This window comes from Heteronotia binoei, chromosome 6 (assembly GCF_032191835.1).
Source record: "Heteronotia binoei isolate CCM8104 ecotype False Entrance Well chromosome 6, APGP_CSIRO_Hbin_v1, whole genome shotgun sequence".
NCBI classification, from domain to species: Eukaryota; Metazoa; Chordata; class Lepidosauria; order Squamata; family Gekkonidae; genus Heteronotia; species Heteronotia binoei.
The window spans coordinates 95,075,083-95,098,164 of record NC_083228.1 but is presented as its reverse complement, the minus strand read 5'-3'; the positions used below and the strand labels follow the sequence as shown (position 1 = coordinate 95,098,164).

Here is a 23,082-nt window from a genome sequence, read left to right as displayed (position 1 = left end):
CATTGCATAGTGCACAGTGCACGCATGACTGTCCCCTGCTGAGGGATGAAGAGGACTTGGCAACCCTACTTCTTCTTCCTTCCAGGTCCTACCCCTCTGGGCTCCATTGAGCAGGTTTTCCCTTCAAAACTGGGCTCCATTGAGCAAGTTTTCCCAACAATCGGAGGGCCAGAAGAGACCCTGGGGGATGTAGGCCCTGTTACTACTCTAATACAGGCTTCCCTGGAGATTGTAGGCCTCATAAGCCCTAGGATCATGACAAGAGCCCTGCTTGATCAGACCAGTGGTCCATCTAGTCCAGCATCCTGTCTCACACAGTGGCCAATCAGCTCCTATGGAGAGCCAACAAAAGGGCATAGAGGCAGAGGCCTTCCCCTGATGTACCCTTCTGGCACTGGAATTCAGAGGTTGACTTTAGTCACTATGGTTAGTAGCCACTGATAGATTCATGTAGCAGAGGTCTATCTACTCCCCCTTTAAAATTGTCTATGCCTGTGGCCATCACAACATCTTCATTTGTAGCCCAATTTTCTTGCTGAGATAGGGTTGCCAAGTCCAATTCAAGAAATATCTGGGGACTTTGGGGGTGGAGCCAGGAGTCTTTGGGGGTGGAGCCAGGAGACATTGGGGTGGAGCCAGCAGCAAGGGTGTGATAAGCATATTTGAACTCCAAAGGAAGTTCGTGCCATCATATTTAAAGGAACTGCATACCTTTTAAATGCCTTCTCTCCTTTGGAAATAATGAAAGCTAGGGGCACCTTCTTTTGGGGTCGTAGAATTGGACCCCCTGGTCCAATCATTTTGAAACTTGGAGGGTATTTTGGGAAGAGGCACTGGATGCTATGATACAAATTTGGTTCCTCTATCTCAATAAACAGCCCCCCAGAGCCCTGATACCCACAACAACAACAACAACAACAACAACAACAACAAATTTTATTTGTATCCCGCCCTCCCCGCCGGAGCAGGCTCAGGGCGGCTAACAACATAGTTCAGGGTTAAATTATACAAATGAATAAAATTACATTAAACATTATAAGCATTTAATTAAAATCTGGTTAAGTTTTAAAATTAAATTGATTAATTTTTAAAAGTGCTAATGCTATGTTTACTTTTTCTGATGGCGGTTTCCTTCGCAATTTCCATTTTCATCAGCGAAAGCCAGTCTGAAGCCAGTCTTGCAGGCCCTGCGGAACTGTTCTAGGTCCCGCAGGGCCCGCATTTCCTCTGGAAGTTGGTTCCATAGGCTCGGGGCTATAGAGGAGAAGGCCCGGTTACGGGTGCTTTGCAACTTCACCTCTCTCGGTCCGGGGATAGTCAGCAAGTTTTTCCCGGCTGACCTCAGTGCTCTCTGGGGTTCATATGGGGAGAGACGGTCCCTAAGGTAGACAGGTCCTCGACCATATAGGGCTTTAAAGGTAATGACCAGCACTTTGTAATGAACCCGGTATGTAACTGGCAGCCAGTGCAGTTCGCGCAGCCCAGGCTGTATGTGCTCCCGTTTAGGGAGTCCCAGCAACAGTCTAGCCGCTGCGTTCTGCACCAGCTGCAGCTTCCGGGTTCGGTACAGAGGCAGCCCCATGTAGAGGGCATTACAGTAATCCAGTCTCGAGGTGACCGTTGCATGAAGCACCATTGCCAGATCTTGGCGCTCTAGGAAGGGAGCCAACTGCTTTGCCCGCCTTAGATGGAAAAAGGCTGACTTGGCAGTGGCTGCAATCTGGGCCTCCATTGATAATGCAGGCTCCAGTAAAACTCCCAGGCTCTTAACCCGGTGCGCCGCTTTCAACGGCGCCCCGTCGAAGACCGGGAGAGGTATTTTCCCTCCCTGAGCGCCCCGACCCAGACAAAGGACTTCTGTCTTCGCTGGATTCAGTTTCAGCCCGCTCTTCCTCAACCAGGTTGCCAAATCCTGCAGGGCCCGGTCTAAATTCTCTGGGACACAGTCAGGCCAGCCATCCATTAGCAGATAGAGTTGGGTGTCATCCGCATATTGATGGCACCCAAGTCCATGTCTCCTGGCAATCTGGGCAAGGGGGCGCATATAGATATTAAATAGCATTGGTGAGAGAACTGACCCCTGAGGCACTCCACAGTCCAGTGTGCGCCTCTGGGACAGCTCGCCCCCAATTGCCACCCTTTGTCCCCGATCCTCGAGGAAGGAGGCAAGCCATTGTAAGGCAGACCCCCTCACCCCTACATCGGCGAGGCGGCGGGTCAGTAGCCGATGGTCAACCATGTCGAACGCAGCCGACAGGTCCAACAACATCAGCACCGCCACACCGCCCCGATCCAGATGCCGTTGGAGATCATCTACCAGGGCGACCAGTACTGTCTCCGTCCCGTAACCCGGGCGAAAGCCGGACTGGCAAGGGTCTAGGATGGAAGCGTCATCCAGAAAGCTCTGCAACTGTGACGCCACTGCCCTCTCTATAATTTTACCTAAAAACGGTAAATTAGAGACCAGTCGATAGTTTGCCAATTCGGCCGGATCCGCTGTACTTTTTTTCAAGAGGGGACGGACCAAAGCCTCTTTTAGAGATGATGGAAAGCGCCCCTCCAAGAGGGATCTATTTATGATGTCCCGTAAAGGACATTCAAGCTCCCTCAGGCAGGATTTAATTAGCCAGGAGGGGCATGGGTCCAAATCACAAGTTGTAGGGCGTGCAGAGGAGAGAATTCCGTCAACTTCCTCCAGGCTGAGCGGGTTGAAGTGATCCAGGATTAAATCAGAAGACAGGCACGGGGCCTCGGGCTCGCATACTGTATCCAAAGTGATGGGCAGGTCCTGGCGGAGCGACGTGATTTTGTCTGCAAAAAATTTCGCAAAAGCCTCACAGCCTATTTCCAATTCTCTAACGTTTGGTCTGCCTTGGGGCAGTGTGGTTAGCTGTCCAATTATTTTAAACAATTGTGCTGGACGCGAATTTGCAGACGCAATCTTGGCCGCAAAGTACTTCTTCTTCGCGGCCTTGACTGCCACCTCATAAGACCTCATAAACGTTCTGTAGGATGTTCTCGCCGCTTCGTCACGAGTGCGCCGCCACTGCCTCTCTAGTCGTCGGAGTCCCTGTTTCAACCGGCGTAGCTCCAAGGTATACCAAGGAGCCAGCCTTGAACAAGGGCGCAGAGGACGTCGAGGTGCGATCTCGTTGATTGCCCCGGATAGCCGATCTTGCCAGGCATCAACCAGGGCATCAAGGGAATCGCCAGGGGGCCAAGGATCCCGAAGAGCCATTTGGAACCGTTCCGGGTCCATCAGGCTCCACGGGCGAGCCAAAATAGGCTCTCCGCCCTTACAGGGTTGTGGTAGGGTCTCCATACGAGCCTTGAGGGCTAAGTGATCCGACCATGGTATCGTCTCTGTTGCGATTTCGTTCACTTGAATCCCGGCCGCAAAGATCAGATCTAATGTGTGCCCAGCCTGGTGCGTGGGAGTCGTAACAAATTGGGAGAGTCCCAGTGTCGCCATGGAAGACACTAGGTCCATCAATTATCCATTATTCTATGGGAATCCATCTTCATAGGGAATAATGGAGTGGCCAGCAGACATTTCCACCCCACCTTCTGATGATCCTGAAGTGGGGGAAGGGCCTCCAAATCAGGGGATCCCCTGTCTTTACCTGGGGATTGGCAACCCTAAGCTCAGAAGGCAAGTTCACCCAGTAACACTGCTTACAACAGCAGCCTTAATTCAGCATGCGTACTTCAAAGAGCACTCCCAAATCAGCGTGCACAAGGTTGGGGCAGCTCTCTTCAGCAGGAAACAGAGGCACTGCGATCTTTCTTGCGCCTAGTAGGGAGTAAGCTCAGCTGAAACACTGGGATTTGCTTCCAAGTAAATGTGCAAAAAGAAGAAGATTATGAAGAAGTGGGATGACAGAAGCCTGTGGAATGCAAAGCAGCTGCAAATTGATCCCAGCAGGTTCTCTTTGTAAACGCCGGGATTGGGAAGTGAAAGAGGAGCCAGAAAGCCGGGGAGGGGCAGCAATCCTACAAGGGCTAGGAAGTATGCAGTTAGCTTACCACTCCCCCCCTGCCCCGCTCCAGGAGGCCCTTTTACCTTTGTGTGCGTGACTGCAACCAAAGTTCCCTTCAGAAGATCAGACGAAGGGGGCTTTGAATCTTGAAAGCTGTTTATAACCCTAAAAATCTTGGTGGTCTCTTAAGGTGTTCCTGGACTCGGCTTGGCTCTTCTCGTGCAGAGGAACTGAGCTCTCCACCTTAAGGAACTGCTCACAACAAAATCGCTCCCAGACGCCATACCCCCCACCCTGCTTCAGATTTTTGGAAAGCGGGAGAGAAGGGGTCTAAACCTGGGGTCCCCCACCAGGGCGGGAGGTTTGGGAAGCCTATGCTGAGATTCAAGATGGATAACAAAATATTAAAAATTATTCAGTCTGACATCATAAAACATCCAATAAACAATGCATTAGAAGCAGCATTACAGAATTGGGGGAGGGGAACCTGTCTAAGGTATGACATGATAATGCAGATAATAGGTTGCGAATGTGGAAGACAATGCAGTAAAACAGTGCTATGTACAATAAATATTGAAATAGATTACAATGCTAATCCTTTATAAATGCATCCAGCTATGGAGCCACATATAGGATTTTTTTCCTGTCACCATCCTGGTATTTAAATTAATTTTATCTGATTTAACTTGTAATTGATTGTTTTTCTTGAAAATAAGTTGTATATGTTGTTACCTGCCCTGAGCCCATTTTTGGGGAGGGTGGGTTATAAATAAAATAAAATAATAAATTAATAAAATTATACTACAGGTCTAATCCCTTTAAAAATGCCTTCCTCAATATTTCTGCTTCACACATTCTTTGAAATAAATGTAGAGAGCCTTCCTGAGTTTCTTCCAGAGGCTGTTCCAGGAGGTGAAATTGCGTCAACCTACTCTGATAGTCATAGATGTGCCTAGGGTTGCCAAGTCCAATTAAAGAAAAATCTGGGGACTTTGGGGGCGGAGCCAGGAGACTTTGGGGGTGGAGCCAGGAACAAGGATGTGACAAGCATAATTGAACTCCAAGGGAGTTCTGGCCATCACATTTAAAGGGACAGCATGCCTTTTTAAATGCCTTTCTTCCATAGGAAATAATTAAGGATAGGGGCACCATCTTTTGGGGCTCATAGAATTGGACCTTCTGGTCCAATAATTTTGAAACTTGGGGGGTATTTTGGGGAGAGGCACTAGATGCTATACCAGAAATCTGGTGCCTCTACCTCAAAAAATAGCCCCCCCCCAGAGCCCCCAATACCCACGGATCAATTCCCTATTATTCCCTATGGGAATCGTTCTCCATAGGGAATAATAGAGTGCCTAGTAGACATTTCCCTCCCCCCCATGCTTTCTAAAGGGGGGGCCTCCATACCAGGGAATCCCCCCTCCCTCTGTCACACACACAAATACTTACTTGGTTTTCTTCCAGCAGAACTTTGCTCGCTGTGAAAACGAAAGCAAGGCTGCACAGGAAAAGAAAGGGAGGGGCCATTCTCCATGGAAACTGTTACTGGCCCTTTCCCATGAAGCCCTTCCTGTTTCCTGTGCAGCCTTAAAGGGGCACACATTTTAAAAACGGATCAGAAGCTCTACAACAACATGATGGCGACAGGTATGTTGTCCCTCCCCCCCCCCCGCTTCCAGATTTTTTGAGAGCGGGGGAAGAGGCTGCAAATTCGAGGATCCCCCACCAGGGCGGGGGGGGGGGTGTTGGGAAGCCTAGATGTGCCTTATGATCATCTCCAGGCTTACGCTGATCAACCTGCCAAGAGGACCCAGTTGTCTCCCAGAGAGGTTAAATTGAGAGGCTAAGCCACACAGTGTCTGTCTACATCATGAAGGGGGGGGGGGGGGAAACTTATTTAGAAAGTTTGGTGCATAAGTTAGAAAGCTTTGTAGTTAGTTATGTCAATGCGCAGTTGAGGTATCTCACGTCTGTGCCAATGAACTGGCTACCCAGATTTCCATGTTGATAATGAACAGTTTCAGAACATCTTAACTCAGAACTCTAGTTCCACCTGCAAATATGATGTTTTGTTAAAAGAAATCACCCCAAATGTTTTGCTTATCATGTAATGACAAACTTCAAGAAAGAATTCCTGGAATATGCAGGACATTCAGTCAACTTTTATGCCAGGCAAGTTTGGCTTTTTGAAAATGGGTCAACATAATTTCTGCCACTCATGCTTTGCAAACTTGTAATTACTTGAATTCTCACCAAACATATATATAGGACTGTATTGACTGTTCATAAAACATAATGTGATAAATGAACAAACCCTTTTGTGAAATATGATCATACACTTCACAAACCTGAGAAATCATGGGCAATTTATATGTGACCCTGGCAGGCAATATGAATGCATTTGTTCGATGTGGCATGCATTCAGCATGTAAACTGGGCCACTACATATATAATGTTAGGACACTAACACAATACCCATACACGCCATTGGACCTCATAACACAAGTATCTAACTTGATATGAGTGAGTTCATTTAATAGTGAAGGTATACTAAACTGAGTTGATTTATAGAACTTAGATTATCCAAATGTGAAACAAATTAATACAAATGTGAGCGTTATAAACTACAGGTGAAACCCTCTGGCAAGCCCTATTCTATTAATGAATATTCAATCTTCATTCATGTTTACCTGTTTAAATTGATATCTGAATATTAGTTGAAAACTAGCCTAAAACATAACAGAGTTCTTCCTCTAATTTAGTGAAAATATAGTTCATTTGAAACAAAAAATGAGCATCACATGCACTTGTACTATTTTCCACAGTGCATTGCTTTGTTCAGCACCAGCCGCATTTGAGACACTGGAAACCAATTCAGAGATATTGGAAGCACATGAAACTTATACAAGTAGCCTTTTTAAATGATCCCATAATTGGATGTTGCTTCCACTTGCATGAGGAAATAGAATTAATATCCAAATATGCCTAGATAATTTGTTTAGGGAGAGAAAACTAAATGCTACATGCAGACCATAAAACAAAATGGCTCCACTTCTTTGTGAAAAGTAGTCTTTGGAGGAAACAATGTTGATCAGCAGAATAGCGGGGGGTGGGGGGGGGGGTGGTACTTCAATATGTCCTACCCAACCATTTTAAACAGTGTCCTGCCCTCAGAAATCTGAAACTAGCCAATGGATTTCTATTGGAAGGCATATCACACAACATACCTAATTACTAATTTACTTTTAAATGAAAAGATTATTCTGTTTTCCCTTTCTGCATTTTCACTGTGCCTACAAAGATAGGAGATCCAGGTTCCTCATGAGGCCATGGCATTGCCCACTCTTGCAACAGGAAAGTTGTGACAGCTTATTATTGTTGCTGAAAGGGAGAAGAAATCTAATGGGTCAAAGTGACCTAGGACGGGGTATCTGCCTATTCCCATACTAAGCTGATCGTCCACTGAGAGTTATCAGAGAAGTCCTTATCTGCACCTAACTATACAATATCAGTTTTAATAGAAGCTGCAGTGAAAGGTTTTTAAATGTCTGTGGTGGCCCAGTTTATATTCTCTCAGGGCTTTTTTTGAGCAGGAAAGCACAGGAATTCAGTTCCAGCTGCCTTCATGTCAGGGTGTGTAGCCTAATATGCAGATGAGCTGCCAATACCAGGTTGGGGAATTCATGGCGATTTGGGGGTTGGATCTTGGGGAGGAACCTCAGTTTAGTATAATACCATAGAGTCCAACCACCAAAGCAGCTATTTCCTCTAAGAGAAATGATCTCTGTAGTCTGGAGGTCAGCTGTAATTCTGGGAGTGCTCTTGGCCATACCTGGAGGTTGGCAACCCTGCCTTTAGTTCAGATAGGGAGTAATCCTAAACAGGCCTACTCTAAACCAACATATTTTATTTAATAAGGCTTGATTCCAATGAAATATTCTTAGTTAGGGCTGCCAGTCTTCAAGTGGCAACTAGAGATCTCCCACTATTACAACCCATCCCCAGGAGACAAAGATCATTTCACCTGGAGAACATGGCCATTTTGGAAGGTGGACTTAATGGCATTATAACCCATTAAAGTCCTAAAAATTCCAGTTTTTTCCCCAACCTGGAACTGACCACTTTGTTAGGATTACAGGTATTGTCTTGCAAATACTGGAACTGGCTGACCCAAATAATGAATTGGGGTTGATCAAAGGACACTTGAAGCCTCAGTGGACTGTGGTACTTTTCTTTTTAAAAAAAAAAAAAAAAATCTGCATCAGTCTTTGTGGCATGACCTTGACAACAATTGGTTCAACACTCCCTGCTGCTGGAGCATCATTGGCACTTTCACAGGAAGGTGGTGTTTCAGGTGCACAATGCTCCATGTCATCTACATGTTGATATAGCACAAAGCTGACCAATGTCTCAATCCAGTAGGATAGTGGCCCTATAATCGGAGTCACAGAAGCTGTGATCCATGCTGAGTCAGATCCCTAGTTTCTAATCACATCTGGGGGAAACATACACAGGAACATTTGGACTCTGCTTATAGCAAAACTATTTCACTACTTTTATTCACCACAAAACAGCTTTATGTTTTCCATCTTGGTTTAATTTGGTGGTATACCAAAGTATTCTAAAGTTAAATTCACTGGGACTTACTGTTGAATAAATATTCTTATAATTGTGCTCCTATATCCAATTTTTTGGGGAGTAAGCCATTTATTTTAACAGTATTACATACAAGCAAATATGCTTCAAACTGTAGCCTGACAACCCCACAGAAAAGCAGATACAGATAAAAATGAAAACCAGTTCTAATTTAATGGACTCTAAAAAGCTCATCTACTTTAGTACCATCATTTCAGCATCACTGCACACTTATATTAAGAATTGCTGCATCCATTTCCCATATGTCTGATGAAGTCTGCTTAAGAGCATAAGAAAGCTTACATTCTGAATAAAACTTAGTTGGTATTAAAGGTGCACTTGTCGACTGCTTTGTTCTATTGCTTCAAACCAACACAGCTGCCTACCGGGATCTATCATTTCGGCAAGACACTGCATTGTATTAACTGAAAATAAAAACTCTACAACATCCAATCATTTCAGATTTAATTAAAAATTGCAGTCTTGCAAGTAGTTCAATTTAAATCACATTGATTTCAATGAGATTTAGAATGCTGCACTATGTATGCTTACTCAGAAGTAAGCTGTATTTGATTCAATGGGGCTTATCTCCAGGTATGCATTTTAGGATTGCCATTTTAATCATTTAACTATTTTCAGAATTCTGTTTAAACATTATAATCGTAAATTTTACAGAGAACTCTGTTTAAATGTGGATTTCCACCTCTGTTTGCAAATTCTTAACTGAAGCTCACAATACTACTTAATGGCTTTAAAAAAACATACAGTAGTATTAATTATATACGTGTTCACTTGGTGCACATGCCCAGGAGTATTAACTTACATTGAACAAACCTAATAAAAGGCAATTTAGTTTACAAGGGTTGGCCAGTTCTTCTAGAATTTGGGGTTGAGGAGCATATGGATCACAAGTATCACATGAATCCAGGAAAGAATGAAAAGAACATTGATTCATTAAATTTTGGAACATAAAATTGTCATAAGACTTTCTGTTCTTTAAGAAGCATGTAATAAATTTATAGCATACTTTTTCCACTAATCTTTCAGCTGTTGTATTTTCTTTGAACAAAACTTTTAACTATCTTATCCTTTTTGATTAGGTATTTCTACCAATTTCAACATTACCTTCTTTTCTTATTTATTCTTGCCAGTTATACTCATTTAAAAATTTGAAAATAACATGGAATCATAGTCACCTTGTGTTTATAGTACAAAGCATATTGTGGTATCAGTTCAACAGGATATAGGGTTTGAGGTGAAGATGTGGTGTGGGGGTGGGAATATGGTAGGGTCAGCATTGTGAGCATGATAACATCACTGCCAGGGAAAATATGGCAGTGACAGTGGTAGTTCTAGGAATCGCCAGAAAGCCATAGAGCTACCACTGTTGTGTTTAGTTTGCCCCAAAGTAACATCATCATGTAGAATGTAGATTCAGATCTGCACCAGAACATGCACAGTGTGCCAGACAGATTTGCACTAATTCTAGTCATGGAACTCATGGAATTAGTCACTAACTCTAGTCATGGAATTAGCATCTATGGGCCACATGTCCGTGGTTTTAGAATTAAGCCTTTGAGAACAAAGAAAGATAATTTCTTACTAAGCATATCACAAAGCCCTTTTCTCTAGCAAAAAAGGGTTATCAACATGCAGGACTTTTGGGGTAGAAAAAGCCCGGAAGGAACTCATTTGCATATTAGGCCACACCCCCTGACATCTCCATTGTTACACATAGGGCTTTTGCAGAAAAAGCCCAGCAGGGACTTATTTGCATATAAGGCCACACCCCCTGACACCAAGCCAGCCGGAACTGCGTTCCTGTGCGTTCCTGCTCAAAAAAAGCCCTACCAACATGTTCTGTAGACATCTTCTAAGAGAAAGTAAACATTCTCCCTATATCACAAAGGCAGAAGTTTTGCCTCTTACACATTTTCTGGAATTAGGCCAAGTGCCCACGCAAAGAAGACAAAGGACCTGACCAAACACCTTGGCCATCTGCACATTCCCAGAAAACCACAAAACCTGATTAAAAGACCCCTTGAGGTATCACTTCATATTTCGTTTCTAAAATGGGAGATGGGGTTCATTTGACCAATGAGATACCACAAAGGACCAGAAGCAAGAACTTTATGACCAATCAGCTAGACCTGCTTTATTATCAGAAATGTATAAATGTTATGGCTTTGTGAAAATGGCTTTAAGAAAAAACGCAGGAAGGATGTTGGTACAGAGAGAGAGAGAGAGAAAGCTGCTTTTCCTCCTGTTACCGGTGGCAATAAAAGAATCTCTGGATCAACTCACTTGGACCTCTGGCTGTTGAGTCTCTTAAATTGGGCTGGGGACTCAACTCTTGGCACTGATGGTGTGTGCAACAATCATGACTACAATGCAGGTGAGTTTTTAAAATTTTTCACCTGCTGTCACTTGGAACAGTGGCAGGCAATGGGAACTTGGCAGCTCTGACAGTACTTTATACTTAGGGCTGCCAATCTCCAGGTGTGGTCTGGAGATCTCATGGGATTACAACTGATTTCCAGGTGACAGAGATCAGTTCACTTGGAGAAAATGGCCACTTTGGAAGGTGGGCTCTGGGCATTATACACTATTGAAGCCCCACCCTCCTTGGGCTCCACCCCCAAAATCTCCAAGTATTTCCCAACCCAAAGCTGGCAACCCTACTTCATATTATCCTTATGTAGGTACTATAAGAAGCACCAAAAAGAACCAAGTCTAATTTATAGATGTCTCAAATGTCCAAAATGCAACACAGATAGGGTTGCCAATCCCCAGGTGGGGGCAGGGCATCCCCCGGTTTGGAGGCCCTCCCCCCGCTTAAGGGTCGTCAGAAAGCGGGGGGAGGGGAGGGAAATGTCTGCTGGGAACTCTGTTATTCCCTATAGAGATTTATTCCCATAGAAAATCATGGAGAATTGATCCACAGGTATCTGGGGCTCTGGGAGGGCTGTTTTTCAGGGTAGAGGGACTAAATTTTCAGTATAGCATCTAGTGCCTCTCCCCAAGATACCCCCCAAGTTTCAAAAAGATTGGACTAGGGGGTCCAATTCTATGAGCCCCAAAAGAAGGTGCCCCTATCCTTCATGATTTCCTATGGAAGGAAATTAAAAGGTGTGCCGTCCCTTTAAATGTGATGGCCAGAACTCCCTTTGGAGTTCAATTATGCTTGTCACAGCCTTTATCTTGGCTCCACTCCTAATGTCTCCTGGCTCTACCCCCAAAGTCCCCAGATATTTCTTGAATTGGACTTGGCAACCCTAAACACAGAAGATCAAGAATCTTCTTCATTTGATTGAATTTCCTATCTGGGTATATTTTCCAGCTAGAAAATTCATAGTAATGAGTGGAATTTACATACATTTTCAGTTATGTGCCACAACTGCTACTCCAATATGGACACCTGACCACTGTAGCATTATTGGTGCAGAAAGTGAAAAGTAGAAATGCAGCCCTTCTTCCCATGATTTTTTGGTGCAGTTTTTGGACTTTAGAAAATAAAAAAGGTAAAGGTAGTCCCCTGTGTAAGCACCAGTCCTTTCCATCTCTGAGCTGACGTTGCATCACAACATTTTCACAGCAGACTTTTTATGGGGTAGTTTGCCATTGCCTTCCCCAGTCACCTACATTCTCCCCCCCCCCCCAGCAAGCTGGGTACTCATTTTACTGACCTCGGAAGGATGGAAGACTGAATCAACCTTGAGCCAGCTACTTGAACCCAGCTTCCGCTGGGATCGACCTCAGATTGTGAGCAGAGGGTTCGGACTGCAGTACTGCAGCTTTACCACTCTGTGCCATGGGGCTGCTTCAGAAAATATATACATCTTTATTTTTGTAACTTCTATTTTTATAATTTTGTAACTTCTATTTAATTCAAAGAGCAATATCAAATGATTACATATTTTTAATTAAATAACTGAGAGTTTCCATCTTCCATCTTCGACTGTGTGATCTGACTTTGTGACACTTTTATGAAAATAACAATAAACAAAATTTCAATTTTTTTCTTTCTTTTTTCTAAAAGGCATAGTATCTGGACCAATAATTATGTACAACAATAATCAACATGCAACAGTTCAGGCCTATTGTATATGTGTGGTTCCAGATTGCTTGGAGTGGGGCTTCCTGTGTTAATGAACTGCCACACATCCACACACAGTTTAGAGGAAACAGACTAGAAGGTGGCCATTCACCTAGAAACCACCCTTCTCAGCTGCTCTACAGGTTGTCTTCTCCCCAGAAAAATACCATAGCTTCTTTCCTTGTGCTCTCCCTCTCCCCCTGGGGTTGATAGCTGGAGATTTCCCACTATGACAATTGATGTCCAAGCAACAAAGATCAGTTTGCCTGGAGAAAACGTCTACTTTGGATAGTGAACTCTATGGCATTATACTCTCCTGAAGTACTTCCCCTCTCCAAACAACACCCTCTTCAGGCCCAACCCTCCCAATCTCCAGGTATTTCCAAACCTGGAGCTGTCAATCCTAGTGAACCAGCCCTTTGTTACCTCCACCAGCCTCAGAAATCACCTCTCACAATCCAAAACCCTCTACACCAGAAAAAAAAAGATTTCAAGAATTTTTACAACATTAAATAAGGTTGCCAGCCTCTAGGTGAGGCCTGGAGATCTCCCGCTTTTACAACTGATCTCCAGATGGCAGAGATCACTCCCCTGGAGAAAAAGGCTGATTTGAAGGGTGGACTCTATGGCATTGTACCATGCTGAGGTCCCTCCCCACCCCCACCCTCTCCTGGATCCACCCCCAGAGTCTCTAGGTATTTTCCAACAGACCTGGCAACCCTAGTGACAAAGATCAGTTCAGCTGGAGAAAATGGCCATTTTAGAAGTCGGACTCTATGGCATCATGCTGCAAACCCCACCCTCCTCAGGCTCCACTCCCAAAATATCCAGGTATTTCCCACCCAGAACTGGCAACCCTATAAAATGAAATATTTTCGAGTTGATTACCATTGGGATAGGTACTTCCATAATCTACAAGAAAAGTCTCCTAGTCTAAGCTTTTGTGAATCAGACCTCTTCATCCGGCAGCTAGAGCAAATGGACTATTCCGGTTGTGTTTTGCCTTGTGTCATAATCCACGTATACAACTTTACAGCGGAGATAAATCCGCATATAATATTTTATGCCAGTGTCGTAAATATAGGATTGAGAGCGAGGTTTCTTCACCAAAGCTTTATGAACTCAGCGTCACAGATTTTTGTTCTTCCTTTGAAAAATATTACATAAAACACAGAGGAATGAGGCCGAGTACTGACTAGCATACTTCAACAGCCGTACCCTGAAATAAATAACATGCAGCCTCCCGGAGCTGCGATTTGCTCTATGCCCGATAGGTGGCGGTCATAGAGCCTAGTCAAGCGTTGCTGCGCCATTAAACAACTGCAGAAGGAAGTGCTCAACACCATCTTCTTTCCCCTCCCTTTCTCTCCCCCGTCGGCTGAGGACAAGAATGAGAGAGAATGAGCCAGAGAGACACCCTGGTGCACTTGTTTGCTGGAGGGTAGGTTCAAATGACAGTTAAATTCGACTTCTGGGTGGTGCAGGAGAAGCCTGCGAACGTGTTCAACTGTTCGTGAGCTTCCCTCGCCTGTAGGGAGGGTGGCAGCCAGATTTTCATGGGGCCGGTCAGGGTGGGTGGGGATGCGTGACTCCCGGAAGAGGGAGACGATGCCTTGGCTTTACTTGCGGCGAGAGTGGGGTTTTTAATAAGAGCAAAAGCGCTGCTCTTCGGGGGGGGGGGGGGGCGCTACGAGCCACTAGTGACTGTAGTCTTGAGCATGATGCTGCATGCTTATTTGGGAATAACACCCCTCCTCCGCGCTTGAATCCAGTAGAACCAACTCCTGACTAAAATGAGCACAGGAGTAGACTATAGCAGCATAAACGGGTGGGAATAAAAGGAATTGGCTAACTGATTTTATTAGGGCTTTACCATTATTAGACCCTTATTCCAAAGATCTCCTCCCAACAATCCTCTGACGTAGGTTTGGCTGGCCCAAGGGAAGAGTGCAACCCAAAGGAAAAGTATCTGGCCCAGGGTCACCCAGTGTTCTTCATGGTGGTAAATTTGAGGCCCGGCCAGGTTCCCCCTGTTGTTGCAACTGCTAGATCAGTCTTCCATACTCCAGTATCTTTCCCAAGAGGACTGCATTTTCTATTTATGGTTCACACCTGATTGTGATGGAATGATTGAACGAAGTTGTCAAATCTGTAAGAAAATTTAGATTGTTTCCTACTGGCCAAAATATCCTCCTGCAATACAGCCTTTCTGCTGTATTGGTATGAAGCACAACACTGCCTTGTCCTTTGACTTTGCTTAAGCTTGATACTTTAATGCACCTCTACGTCAGATGTGTTTGTAACATTTCTCAATGCAGAGAAAAGGCAAAATTACCTGACTCTCGAGAGCAGTGAGTCATTCAGAAATATGTGGTAGTCTGTGCACTCTGACGGTATGTTTTTGTGACAGTAAAGTGTACCTACAATTCTGTTTAAAAACCAATTAATAGCTCCAGTCACAAAGTTGGCACCATTTGGTTTAAATGGACAAGGATTTGGAGTCTGAATGAAAAGAAACAAAACATGAAGTCCATGAGTTTGTGCTTTAGCCTGCAGATAACGCTGCCAGGGAGCCCATTTTACGCTAATACATGTGGCTTAGCACTCTCTCTATTTTATGCCAACTCCATACATGTTGTGTCATGAGTCTGCTTGTGGTTCTTTTATCTAGTAACAGCTGTTAGCCCTGATAATTAAATAGAACTTCTATGTTCAGTAACACTTTACCTTTGAATACAGTTTCTAAAGAGATAGGGAAAAGGAAGCTGATGTCTTTATCCCCTGTAGGCTTGCTGGAAGCATTTTAGGTAGTCATTTTTGGAAACAGGCTGGTGTTTCCATAACAAAGGGGCCTATGTTTCCATTCTTGTGCAGCCATATTTCATACAATGCTAATTTATCCCTGTTGACATCTGTACTGGATGGGAAGGGAACTCCTCTTTGCAGACCCCAGGTTTTTATCAGTGTTTGGAGAAAACCAGTTCCCAGCAGCTAAAATGCACATTTATAGAAGAGTGGCTAGATCCCAGAACTATTTCTTGGAACAAAAATCCAGTTTAAAAAACTAACCCATTGATAAAAATTGTTGGGAGAAGAAGCATGATTGTTTTTGGAACTTGAACACCATGGAACCAGAAAGTAGCAATCTGAGTACCCTTAAATTTTAAGTTGTGTTTTTAGGTTTTGTTGCTGTTTTTGTTTATTCTTTTTGTTATTGGAAATGTGTATTTGAAGAATTTCCATTTGATGTCTGGGAAATCCATTTTTAAAAATCAATGTACTCAGGAGTTGTACACTGCAGTGTGTTGGTTAAATTAGACACACAAGAGGCAGGGTACATGATTCCCCTACCACTCTCCATTTATCAGGGATTATCCCTACTGAAAGGTTTTTGATTTTGTTTAGTTGTGCTTCCATGCCATAATTGCTGTAGCAATGTGCAGAGTATTTTCTTTTTATTAGGTAGTGGATTATACATTTTTGGTCTGGTTCAACAGTGATTACTTTGTCTTCAGCCACCTGAAATTACTTTGGGTGGAGTTTTTAGATGAAGGTACATTATCCCTTTTGCGAGGCTCGGGAATTCTTGAAATTACCGTACCTCCATCCGATCTCCATTCCGATTTGCGTATCTCCCCCCCCCCCCCGTTTCTGTGAACTAACTTGGATAGAATTGGCCTGGAGATGTGGGATGCGGAAGAGGCGGCGGCGGCTGCCTCCGCGTAGCGCGGGAGTATGTTGTTTGTCTACAAGGCCACTTTCTTTCCTATTGGTGAACAGGAATGACCTGTGAAACCAGGTCATTCCTTCCCCCGGCAGAGCTAAAGGTGAAAATATAACTTTCCTTAATCCGGTAGATAACGCTGTTCTCCAGGGAGTCCACTTCATACTAATGCAAGTGGCCCAACGCGCTCCTCCTTCACTTTTCTTTGGAAGTAAGCCCCAGGCAAGCAGATTTAAGCAGAAGCTTCAACTATTGTCTTCCTGCTTTTGTTTGCGTTTCCTCTCCCAGAGCGGTGGAGAGGCGTATTACTCTAAAGCCCCGTTGTAATCCTATATTTCTTTTCCTTCCCGGCTGCGTCCGCCCCCATTGATGAGTCTAGTGTTCTGATCACGTGCACAAGGCATGATACGCCTTGAATGGTGACGTTCACGTTCCCTCCAGCACCAATGACAGCGTCTGTTTATATTGGGTCTTCTTTCATATGTAGAAGCGAGAAGGCCGGCCATTCGGGGGCTTTCGTGGTTGTCGGAAGGCCGGGTTTTTTGCGTTGCAGGAGTAGTTGCTGGGCCTGCGTTTTCCGGTAGCTCTGAGTATAGCACGAGTAGTACTATCAAGCCCTTCTGGTTTGCATTCTCTGAACCGAATGGCAGCCTTGCCGCTTTATCTCTGCTCGAAATAACAGAGTGGGGGGAAGAGCCTTGCTCGATACCTTCTCCCTACTCTCCTTTTGTGTTCGCTGGGGACAAGAATGAGAGACGATGAACCAAAAAGATACTTGTGTGCATCTGTTTGCAGGAGGGTAGGTGAAAAATCAGTGTACTTTGTGTTTGGCTTTGTAAATATTGTTTCCCTTTATGCATTCATGTACAAAATACCTGCCTTTGCATGTGGGAAGCAGAGACTTGCAGGACCCGTTGGGTGGTAAATGTGTAGATCATGGATATGAAAGTGCAGAGCGAGAGGCACGGGATTAGCGCTAAAAACAAATGACAAGTGTTGCTTGTTTCTGAACTCAATTTTAGATCACTGTTCATATGCTTTACTTGTGAGTTCTGTCAATAGGTAGTAGGTTTTAGAAGGTAGGAGTGTAAGTTTACTTGATGAAAAATAAACAGGGACTTGTGGTACCTTAATGTTTCACTCTTATGCATGTTTGCATGGAAGTATGCCCTGTTCAGCATAATGTGACTTGTTGCTTCTCAGTCCTCTTAGATTGTTGTACAAACCTACAGGGATTGGCACCTTTCTCTCTTAAAGCCAAAAATAAGTCTTGGGGTACCTTAAAAACTAACAAGTTTTTATTCTAACATGAGGTTTTGTAGGCTAAAATCCACCTAATCAGCTCTTTCAGTTTTCAAGGTGCTGCACAATTTCTCTTTAAGGCAAAGATCTCTAATGAACTGTTAAGATTGTCAGTGCTGTAAGACTCAAAAGAATTGCATACTGTCCTGACATGCATATGTATGCACACAAATTCACAAACAACAACATTGTCCCATGCAGACACTGAGTGACTTGTGGTATATCTGAAGCAACTTGTTACAAGTGCTGTGAAGCATTATGGAAATTGTGCAAGTCTTGTGCTAGAGAGATTGAGGCAATAATGTTACATGTTTGGGAATAAACCATTTTAGGCTCAGTGAGATTTTCTTCAGAGAAACTATGAACGATTCAATTCAGGCAGTATGTATCTCATTCAGCATTACTGGAAATAAGAGTTCTTAACACTTGTGGTAGAAGAAAGGTCTTGGGGAAGAATGTTTATTCTGTGCCCAAATGGGATTGAAGTGCTTTACATGGTTGGATTTTCTTTTCTTTTTTCCTTTTTTGGTGTAGCATGAGTAGTCCTTAAGTACTTGCTTCTATTTGTTTTTTAAGATGCACTAGAACCATTTTCATATCTTCCATCTGTATAGATTGAACATGCTTTGTGGGTGGAAGTGTGGGAGTAGGCCTCACCTCTGACCCACATGCATTCATGTAAAGGTTCTGTGCTTATAAAAGTGTATGTGAGTGTTGTTGTTTCCATATGATTGGGAATTCTGCCAGCTACAAGGACAGAACACTTCTTCGCATAGATCCTATATGCATGTTTCCCAAGGATACACATAGTCAAGGTGGGGTTGACTCACTGTCCATTGTGCATACTCAGTTCATGTAATTTATGATATGAAGACGGTTATATGATTGCTGATCCTGGGAGTATCTGTGTAGAAATATGACAATCTCATCTAACTTCTTTTTTAGCTGACTTTTTTGCACAGAGAATGTTATTTAAGTGCAGCGTGTTAAAATATAAATCTTTTGAAATAAGTTTTCTAGTAGATACCATTAAAAAAATATGTTAAAAAGGATGCTGAATGTTCCATGGACAGTGTCAAAATGTTATTTTGTACAGGAATTAAATCAAAAACCTATATTAGGCATGTATTACAAATTTCATAACTAGATCACATAATATCAAGAAATGAAATTATCCAAAGTTATTGATGGTCAGTTCCCAGATACCTAGCTACTCGATTAGTGATATAAGAGTTCTGTCAGATAGAAGACTGACTACTTAGGGTGGTTTTTAAACTTGCATAAAAGTGGCAAGTCCAAGTTTCTTTTAGCCTGCTCCTAATTCAGGAATGCAGTCTTCACTCCACAGTGATCTCTTTGCAAACACAAGCTCATAATGTATTCAGCTTCCCTTGTATCTTGTATGGTTACTACATTTCCCATTCAAAACTCTGTAATGTGTTAGAAGACTATGCAACAGCTGCCTTTCTTCTGTCTGCTTCTACCACCTCTTGTCATAGAAGAGCATTTTACTTGGAGATAGCAGGGCTCATTTATCTAGAGCTGATTGGGGCAGAAGAATGTGACATGACTCTGAAGCTAGGAATTTTCCTTTTTGTCTCTTTGAGATAATGATTTAGGCTAGAATTTCTGTTGTCTGTTTCAGGGTCCCTTGAAATTGGTCAAAGTTAATCTTGCACAGAAGGTGTTTTAGAGAGCTTTTTTTTTTGCGGAATAGTGGTTATAGGCTTGCTCACCTTAATTCTGGGTCAGCGTAGCTGGAAAAATGCATGCAGTCACATGGAGGTCATAGTGAAAGTAACTGCTATCCCAACTATTTTAGTAACATGACTGGAAAGGAATGTGTTCTGCTCCTTTCATCTAGTTGCAAATTTCTCTTAGGTCATGTATTTATCTCTGAGTATTAAAAAGTATTTAATTTTTTTATTGGCCAGTACCTTATGTGTAATATGAGTACAAGCCAAATGCATTTTTTAAAAGCTAATAGGGAATTAAGAAATCAAATGTTAACACCAAAGGGAAGTATACTGCAATTCCAGCATTTCTCAGTTCTTTCACGTGAAGAAGTTTGGTTTTGCGATTAGTTAATATTTTTAAGTGGTGTATTATTTGGCTATTTAACCTTATGAGCAAGGTGATTATCATTTTATCTGTGAACCTAAGTCTCTTTACTTTGAAATAATTTCACTTAAATCAGTTCAAATTCAGTAAGTTGAAAACTTATGGGTTTTTTTAAGTATATGGTGAAAGTAATCTTAAATTTTGTGCCATAATGTGGCACATACAGTATGTGGAATATACAAGCCTACCTTGATATGAGGATTTATTGATATTAGTTTCTCGGTAAAATAAGAGTTTTTTCAAAAGGTGTTCTAAAATACTTCTTCTGTATCATTAAAAATGTCATAACAACTGCATTTATAATTTCTAAAGTAAGAAGATGGAATGTGAGAAAAGCATCTGAAACATGGGGAAGTTTTTTGGGGGGAGGAGTATTGCTTTTAATAAAACAAGCATGTCCATAGTCTTTGCCTGCTTATCTTCTAGGTTGTTTATTTTTGACCACCCTTCCTGCACAACCCATCTTGGAACCATTAGTTGATTATACTCTAATGCAGGTTAAATATTTAAAATGAAAGACTGCTTTTAAGTTTCTTGTTTTATTTAGACAATTTATGCGCAGCTTTTTGCTGAATAAATATACTCAAGGCTCACAACAAATAAAAGCAAGACATTCTGCTTTAAGAAACCTACTAGTACATAAAATAAACAATAACATCAAATTCTACTCAAAGCTTTTATGAATAAGTATTTTTAGGTGATGTTGGAAGACCTGCAATGAGAGAGGTTAATGAAGCTCCTGGGCAAGACATTTCCACGTTTTAGGAGCAGCTGCCAGGAAGGCCATAATTGGCCAGCAGCACTGTGTTTTGTGGATTTGTATTTGCTGCCTTTTGTGTAGAGATTTCAAGAAGCAAAGCAATTTGTCCTGAAGTAATTTTTATAGACTTTGGACCTTTCCACTTTTAATCCTCCCTGCATGGTTACTGCTTGACTTTTGACATTCTGAGAGTGTGGTATAGTGACCAGAACATAAGAATGGGGTCTAAGAGACATAAGTTCAAGACCCCACACTGCCATGAAGTTCACTGGATGAGTTTGGACTAGTGCTCTCAGACCTTCCTACTTCACAGGGGTTGTTTTGATAATAAAAAAGGGAGAGCCATGTACACTGCCTTTTAGAAGAGGTGAGGGGCATCAGCATACTAGATAGCATACAGGATGTGCAACAAAAGAGTTGGTGTGGAAAACAGGTTTGCCTCATGATTGTAAAATTGCAGTATAGATTGATATGTAAATGTTGCTGTGTACCCTGTGCATGTCTTTCTTGCTCTCATCTGTTCTGTAAGTGTTTCTGTGCATTCATGTGAACTCATTTATTACTCTAGGTATATTAAGTTATTCCTCTATGCTACTCTAGGTGTATTAAAATTATTCTTCTGTGCACGACTTCCAGGAAGGGATTAAATCAGTGGAGGACCAAACAGAGTAGAGTAATTTTTTTGGAAATGGCGACATAGTTTATGCATAACACACAGACTTCTAAAGACTTCTGAAGTTTGACTGGCACATGACTGAATCAGATTTTTCCTATGGTCCAGTTACTATGGGTCATATACCCTAGGCTAAAAATAGATCAAAGTATTTTTATGAGTTGCAGTGGTTATACTTGTTCAGCATAGTATCCAGCATGTTTAAAATTGTAGTAACATGGGAGAAGTGTTTAGCCATCTTGGGAGTCATGTGATTAAGGGAGTTGGTGAGGGGAGTAAATAAATTGCTGCTCTAATGTGATTTGGATGGGAGCAGGGAAAAAAACCCCTGGAGGATACAGAATTTGAAAGTCAGTGATTAAGTGTGGTCCTCTCATTGCCAGCTGCATTAAATAATATGGATGTACGCCACTTTAACTAAGGATTCCCCAGCCCTTTGGGCCTGCAGCTGCCTTGGTGGTGGGTGCAACTACAGAATGGTAGCTGCAGGAGGCCAGCTGAAAAATGTCAGTGAGAGGTCATACATAACTAGTAATTTTTCAGCATTTCAAGTAACAGTAATTCTTCACTATTTCAAGCAGATGTTCTGTTTAATGGGATGCCTTTAAAAAATGCATTGATTAAAAATATTTACTTGCATACATACAGCTTACCTTCAGTCAAATGGTGAAGATCCTTGGGTTGTAGAGGCAGTTGCTGCCAAAGCAACTTTAAAAAAAACCTGCACACCCAATCAGAAGCCATGCAGGGCAAAAGCCTCATTTTCTTTTTAAAAAAATGCCAGGGGAGGTTGTTGGCTGGTAACATGTTGAGTGTCCAGAAGTCAAATGGAAATGTCCTGTTTGTTATTGTGACTATAATGAAACTGAACTAACAAGTATTTGTTAATATTAGTTCACTTATTTAGGGATTTCAAGCAGTACTTAGACTTGGAGGATGAGGTGGTCAAGAGGAAAAGAACTGACATCTTGCAACAGCCCCCCTCCCTTTCAGTCTGTCTACTACTTTTTCATTGGCCCAGTTTCATTTGCTTTCTGAAAATGAATTAGAGATGAGGAATGATGGCTAAAAATGAGATGTGGGTTGGGGATGACCCACTTTGTCTATGGAAGATATAGGAGATTGAGAGGCAGTCATACTGTTTGCCTGCCTGCCTTGGGTCTCTGAATGCAAACTCCTGCCTGTTCTACCCTAATGGCGGCTTTCTTTCCTGGGAACTGTGAAATGCTCTGGATTTGTTTTGCACCTTGTACTTTTGTTAGGGTCCTCTCTTGGTGCTCCACTCTGAGGCAGCCAGATGTTTTGACTTGAAGATGATAGCTATTCACAGAAGCAACACCTGGCCTTCAGGACCTAGAGCTGTCAAAATGCAGTGCTCTGTGTACTCTATCATTCTAGCTGCATGTCTTCCTCTGCCTGCTGTGTAAATCTGCCTGCATCTTTGCTATACTAAACATCTTTCTGCATTGTCAAATTATTGCTTCTGTCTGTCAAGACAAGCCCTTTTTTTGGTGTCGATGTCTTAGGTAAGATCTTTCCATAAGTGTAATAGAGCAAGTTTAGTATATTTTTCTTATCTGGTCACATCTGTTGTGATACTAATATTTAAAGTACTGTAGTAAGAAGTCTTTAAATTTATCCCAGGTTACTAAAGATTGAAACAACACAAATGATCTTCAACTTCAAGAGAGCCAGTTTGGTGTAGTGGTTAAGTGCACGGAGAACTGGGTTTGATTCCCCACTCCTCCACTTGTAGCTGCTGGAATGGCCTTGGGTCAGCTGTAGCTCTCG

The 23,082-nt window shown here is 42.7% G+C and overlaps 1 protein-coding gene across 2 annotated transcripts in view; it reads left to right on the top strand.

The window, feature by feature from the left end:
* The first annotated feature begins 13,979 nt into the window (after nucleotides 1-13,979).
* The window catches only part of SLC25A36 (solute carrier family 25 member 36), a 41,882-nt gene continuing 32,779 nt past the window's right edge, over nucleotides 13,980-23,082 (top strand). The window contains exon 1 of one of the 2 annotated variants that reach the window (XM_060242178.1): nucleotides 13,980-14,152. In XM_060242178.1, coding sequence (XP_060098161.1) covers nucleotides 14,112-14,152 — 41 coding nt within the window. In that variant the 5' untranslated portion in view covers nucleotides 13,980-14,111. Of the gene's footprint in view, nucleotides 14,153-16,943; nucleotides 17,235-23,082 lie in introns of those variants that run through there. The other variant, XM_060242179.1, reaches the window with a different exon arrangement.